At 35.8% G+C, this 6,952-nt stretch overlaps 1 protein-coding gene across 1 annotated transcript in view; it reads left to right on the plus strand.

Annotated features, from left to right (window-relative positions):
* LRRC17 (leucine rich repeat containing 17) overlaps positions 1-4,848 on the plus strand; it is a 28,770-nt gene extending 23,922 nt beyond the window's left edge. The window contains exons 3-4 of the mRNA XM_017671416.3: positions 226-381; positions 4,108-4,848. Coding sequence (XP_017526905.1) covers positions 226-381; positions 4,108-4,505 — 554 coding nt within the window. The 3' untranslated portion in view covers positions 4,506-4,848. The remainder of the gene's footprint in view (positions 1-225; positions 382-4,107) is intronic.
* Positions 4,849-6,952: the final 2,104 nt, after the last annotated feature.

Below are 6,952 nucleotides of genomic sequence, written 5' to 3' on the forward strand. Positions count from 1 at the left end.
TCAGCAAGACATGACACCTGCTCCTCTAAGCGTGATGCCCTTGTCTCACTGGGCATTGGTGGGAGTTCACACATCCTAAGGCTTGCTCATGCCAATGTTCTTTGGCTTAAGATATCCCTTTCCCCTTTATCTTTAGTGCTGACTCTTCAACCATTGGTATAAGAGTGACAGAGAAAATGGAGTGAGGAGAGAGCTTGATGACCTGAATATTATTTATTTTTCCAGAGTTGAAGAAAGTTCCAAACAACATCCCTCCAGATATTGTTAAACTTGACTTGTCATACAATAAAATCAACCAACTTCGACCCAAGGAGTTTGAAGATGTTCATGAGCTAAAAAAATTAAACCTCAGCAGCAACGGCATTGAATTCATAGATCCTGGTAAGTTCTACAGAATAGCTCTTTAAATGGGTGTTTGGTGTTTGTTTGTTTTTTATTATGGCAACATTTATAGTAAATATAATTTAGTTTTAAAAAACTGAATAACTAAAAGCAAATTTAAATTAAATATGATGCTTATATTAGAATTTACTTGGCACCCAGAAAAATACTTGTCAAAGTGTTGCTTTATGAAGTATATAATACTATATATTGTGAAGCAATGGTTATTCAATTGGTCCAAATAAAAATGTTTTGTAGAATAGATTAAAAAATAAGAATTTGTGGTTAGTCGTCAGTAATATGCTAAACATATAATGATTTTTAAAGGGAAATTCAGGTTTGGCATTGTCTTTGCTATTCATTAAGCCCCAACTTAATTTAAAGTTAAGAGTTTAACAACTTATTTAAAGTAAATTTGAAACAATCTACTAAACACCAAGATCATAAAATAAGACAGAATGTGCTCAAACCACAGCCAGACATATTTTATCTAATCCTCGATCCAAATCAATTCTCTTTTCCATCTTTCAAGCTTCTCCATTTGCTAATAGGCAAAGCATCTGGCAAGAATGAGTGTGGTAAGTTCCAATTCCAGTGGATTTGAAAAAAAATGAGAATTACTGCAATATTGATCAGATTTGTAATGAACATAACATATGTGCCTTCACAGCACTACTTCAATTTGAAAAGCACTACTACAAAAATGATGATCAATAGTATTTATAATGCAGTATTAAATTTTATGCAATGTTGATATCATACGTATTTTGAGTACAATTGTTACTTCTGCTTTTCTTAATGGTAATTTAATGCCATTTAGATCATGAGGATTTTAACATTAAAGAAGTTAAAATTGAGAGTGACTGTTCTGGGACTCTGAAAGCATATTTGAGTATTAATAACATCTTTAAAAATATTCAGAAATCATAAAGAATTTCCTAAGGAAACAACAAAATGGTACACTTATACCTTAGCCTGTACAGATATTATAAAAATTGGGAGTATCTTTAAACTGTGAGGACAAAAGCAATTTTCATTTCACAGTGAGTAAAAATACTAGAGAGGCACTCTTCTCCCACATGAAGCCATCATCATACTACTGTGCAGGTCACTCGCTGGTAGCCAGGCTCCACAAAGCCAGGCCATGGGGTGAAGAATCTGGAGGTAGAGACCCTCACTTCTCCGTGAGAACCACAGAACCGCATGCCGAGTTGCAAGTCCCTGGGCATGTGTCCTTCTGGATGCTGTCATCCAGAACCTTAGCTTACCAACTATCAAAGTATCAAAGCAAACAAGTTTCAGAGCATTCTATAAAAGGGACCAAAATGTTAGTTATAACATGGCCTAAGTTAAATTTACTAAAGTTAATAATGGCGCAACAGTGTTTTAATTGTAATAGAACTATATATAGTATGTATAGAAAACTAGAGAAAAATGAGAGAAGACAAGCAGAGATAGGTAATAGTGCAAACTGGTTTGATTTTACTTCTAGTGACATTTTTTCCATTATCACTTGTGAATTTCCCATAATTGCCAGGACTCCTTTCCCATCCTTGGGATCTCCTGATCTTTTACTCTTGTTTACCCAGTGTGTTATTGCTGACACATGATGTGAGCTCTATTTAATCACCAGTAGTTATTCTACTTTGTTCAATTCATTCCCAGTATTTTCTACATGAACAAATATGTGTTGAGCACCTACCAAATGCCAGCTACTTTTCTTGGTATGTCTTCTAGAACAAAATAAAAGACCTTCTATACTAAAGGGCCTTTGAGATGAAACACTGCCAAAGTAGACTTACTTAATGACTTACACTGCTAAGATACAAATTAAATGAGACTCACCAGTTTTTTAAGGTGTGAATAACAGTGTCATAGAATGTCAGACATTATTTCAGGTAAATGAAAGAAGGGGCCCTATTAGAGGTCTTACCTCCTAATTTCTTTGTCAAGAAATGAAAGAAAACCAGCTTTCCCAAGTGCTTGAATACATATGGGTTAAGTAACAACTTATAGCACTTTCAAAATAAAATCTAGAAATGTTTACACAAGCTTTCTGTCTGAAGGGCTGACTTGTTTTAAGGAAAGTTAATTGTGAGATCACTGAATCACAGAATGTTAGAAAATAGAAAACAATGCAGTGTCTTCAGAGCTATCATTACAACGGCTGGCATTTTACTCCTGCCCAGCCGCCTGCCTTTTCCCACCCCCAACCCCAACCCTCACCCAGAAGCCATTGCTTTGCACCAAAACAGAAAAAATCCTTTTTAGAGGAAACTATAAATTGTGTCTGAGAACAATGATGTGAAAATGGTTAACTATATTGGTATGAGAGCACCTTTTCCAAATGCAAATAAGGAAGGACTCTGTATGCCCTGAGTATTTTAAAACAGTAATGAGCAAATGTCTGAAATAGAAACAAAATATTTGAAATCAGGATTGACCTAAATTCTAGGACATCTGGTCAGTCCACATCAACTGAAATAACAATAATCTAGGTTTAGATTTCTTTACTCCTGGTGGAAAAAAAGCTTTTTGTTGTCTTATTTTGTGTTATGTTATGTGTTTGATATTTGTTTTAATTATCCACCCTCCAGCAGAATTAAATACATATGGATTCAAAGCTGATAGCTACCATAGCTCTGCAGAATAGAACCAGATGTTTTCCAAATGTTGATATAATATTTTTATTTTGGGAATGTAGTTCCCTCCCCCTAAATTGGGAAAAGTCTTTTTTCTAGGCATTTTTAGAGTTTACTGATATCCCAGGGAGCTGCCAAATCATCACCAGATTTTTCATTTTTTAATGCACTTATGTCATGTAGCTGAAATATTTTCCAAATTCAAACCTTTTCTTGTGGCATCTTTCCAGTGAACATAAAAAGTACACACGAGTCCAAAATACATTTTTTAGAAAGCTAACTTAAAACTGATTTTTCAAATAAAATATTATATTCTAGTCAGTTGAATCAAGGAAAAAGCTTTGAGTAAAAACATATTTCAGAGTTTCCCATTTAGACATATATACTGTTAGGGAAATATAATTAAAACAAAAATCTCCCAACAGAAGAAGAAATCCTCTCCAAAAAGGTAGTAGAGAAAGAAAAAACACTTTTATTACTGAATAAGCATTAAACCAGAATAAATGCATATCACGGGCAATCTGCTAAGAAACTGCAAAGACAGAAAGAAATCTCAATTCTTTTATCTAGACAAGAAGACAACCCAATAAATACATTGGATATTTTAAAATAAATGATAGCTAGTCCTTAACTAAGTGGATTTTATAGCACAATTTGTCATGCAAAATTCATCCTAACTTTACCTGGTAATTGAGGTGACCAATTGTGTTAGCTAATCAGCTCTACACAGAGGAAAACAAACTTTTATCTTTATGACAAGAGGTAGTTTTGCAACTGGGAGCAAGCCTCCTACCCTCCCACAGAAACTAGGAAGTAGGGATGCATTGCCCTTGATATTTACATTTCAAAGAGATGGCTCCCAGGTCCTTGATATTCTTGGCTCAGAATGTCTAGTTCTTCTAAAGGATATGTATGCATTTCAAAGAGAGGAGAAAATACTTACAATGATGTTTTCTAAAGTAAATGCTCTGCAAAAGGAGGAGAGGGATATCTGTTTCTAATTTATATTTGTCCTAACAATACACCAGACAAGTTGCATTTAACCTGAATACTTGTTGCTTTAATAAATATTTTCTGTTTCTAGCTGCTTTTTTAGGGCTCACACATTTAGAAGAGTTAGATTTATCAAACAACAGTCTGCAAAACTTTGACTATGGAGTATTAGAAGACTTGTATTTTTTGAAACTCTTGTGGCTCAGAGATAACCCTTGGAGATGTGACTACAACATCCACTACCTCTACTACTGGCTAAAGCACCACTACAATGTGCACTATAACGGCCTGGAATGCAAAGTGCCTGAAGAATACAAAGGCTGGTTTGTGGGAAAATATGTTCGGAGTTATTATGAAGAATGCCCCAAAGACAAATTACCAGCATATCCTGAAACATTTGATCAGGATCTGGAAGATGATGAATGGGAAAAAATACATAGGGATCACACAGCAAAGAAACAAAGTGTAAGAATAACTATCGTGGGATAACTTAGAAGTTGTTCTGGTTGCAACTAGTTTTGTATTTTCTATACTGGTATCAGAAACCATATGTTTACATTTTGATTAACTGGGTTGCCTATTTATGCAGGATTATCCAGCTGTTTGCAGAACAGCCTTTGATGACTATTTCACACTAGTACACTGCAGAAGTTCGGTCCTAACGATGGCATTAGAATTTCATAATGTCCTGTATAAATGTTTTTACTGCTTTTGAAAATTAAAAAAAAAACATTTTTATATGCCCTTCAGTAGCTGCTTGTAGATACCTAAAGATGATCAAAATGAAAAGATACAACTGCTTAGTAATAAAAATATCATTCTTTCCCTTTTGCCCCCGGCTACTTTTTGTTTGTTTGTTTTCAGTAAGTCAGCTTATGCATTTAATAAATTTACATTCCTGGTACCTGTGCATTCCCAAATGCAGTCCTGGTAAACCCAAACTGTCAAATACTCTTCACTGATCCATACAAAAAATTGTCAAGCTAGACCTGAAGAATTGTCACAATCAATAAGTAGAGAATCTAAGAATTATATTGGAGACTGGTCAGAAGATGCAGACTCAGAAGCACTTAGTAGATGGTGTCAGCCATGAGCCCTGAAGAGGTAAAAACACTAGTGAATGTGGAAAAAGCACTGATTTTTTAACAGAGTTCAGACTATGAAGCCACTTGTCAGTGGGAAGGGCCTGAGCCCTTCCTGCAAAGCTGATATATATATCAAGGAGCTTACAACAAAGGATGAAATTGGATTCAGGGTCAGGATTTAAGATAAAGCAGAAACAAAAAAGAGGAAGTGATATCAGAAGCAAGAGAAGAGGTGATGCCCAAAGGAAGCCCCATGATTTGTGTTTGCAGGCTAAAATTTGCTCAACTAGAGAAACAGCCCACCAGAAAAAGAGGGAATACCTGGAGACTGACCCTATCAGTTTGTATTTCAATAGTTGGTTGTACTATTGGAAAAATAAAATGAAAATAAATATACACACAAAGAAAAAATATATATATATACACACACACACACACACACACACACACACACACACACACACACACACACACACATATCCTTAGAAATACCCCTTTTTCCATTTTATACAGATTTCCTTTTCCCACTAAGTTGAATGAATCTTCATTTCTTATATCAAGATATTCCTACAAAGTTTAGCAACTGGTCTTATTTGATACTGCACAAACTCCCAGAGCATAGAAGATGGTATATGACAGATAGTATTGAGCATCCTTTAAGCATCTACGAGATACCAGACATTATGCTAAGAGCTTCATATATCCTATTTCTAATTTTCACAAGATCCCTGAGGCAGGTAATATCTGCCTTTTCTAGATAAGGAATCCAACACTTAGAATTTAGTTAACTTGGACAAAGCCACAGAGCTGGCAGGTGGCCAGCTAGAATTGAGGTGCACCTAAGCCCTTTCTGCTGTGCAGGCCTGCAGAGTGCTCTACAAGTTACTCTAGGCCATGGCTGTCTCACATCAGGACTTCCAGAACTAGACCCTAAAAGAAAAATAGATGTCAGGAAGGTTAAGTCTTTTTCTTCAGAAACACCGGTGAAGGCAGTGGGTGGGAGAGAGTCATTGGTCCAAGACATTTAAATCTGTATTAATACGTACAGGAAACCAGGAGAATGAGAAGCTGGAAGAACTGCTGGAGAAAGTGGTTCAGGAAATGACTCTGGAGTGTGAGCTTCTAACCGCTCTGTTCATTTCACCAGTGGTTTGGATCAGGGTGGAGACTTCGTCATACTGGTACTCAGTGCAAATCCTCACATTATTCACTATCAGGTATTAAAGGAAGCTGTAATGAAGTGTTACCAGAGAGATGTAATAAATTCACCTATTGTTCATAATCATTCAGAGTAGAATATTAAAGACACAAGGCTGAAACAGCTGTGCTTTGATGGTGGAGAAAGCCTGGATGGGGTCAACAGAAGATGGAAGCATGCAGTGGGGACAGGAGGGCTCTGAAAAGAAATGAGGAGATTAAATGTGATTTAGAGAAAGGGGCCTAAGTTACTGACTGGCTTAAATTTTGGAAGCTACTTGGGGATTTTATTGGTTGATTTTTATATTTAGTATTATCCTCTCTTTTGGAAATAAAGCTCTGGGACACATTGCAACAGAAATTGATTCAGACCATCCAATAGTAACTCAGTTGGAGTTGCTAATATTAATATCTCCCAGAGCCAAAATTGAAGTGTATTTTTGGAAGCTTACTATTTGCCCTTTCTCTGTATCAGAGTTTATACTTTTCAGGGAAGCATAGCTGATGAATGATGGGATAAACAATTAGGTAATTCGTCTTCTGCCAATTTCTTACTTGATAGTTTAATAACTTGCTAATAGACCTTCCTTCGGTTCAGTAGATGGTGAAGTTAAGGAGATTGAAAAAGTAAGTATATTTTATGGTAGTCAAAAT

This window comes from Manis javanica, chromosome 6 (assembly GCF_040802235.1).
Source record: "Manis javanica isolate MJ-LG chromosome 6, MJ_LKY, whole genome shotgun sequence".
Taxonomy (NCBI): domain Eukaryota; kingdom Metazoa; phylum Chordata; class Mammalia; order Pholidota; family Manidae; genus Manis; species Manis javanica.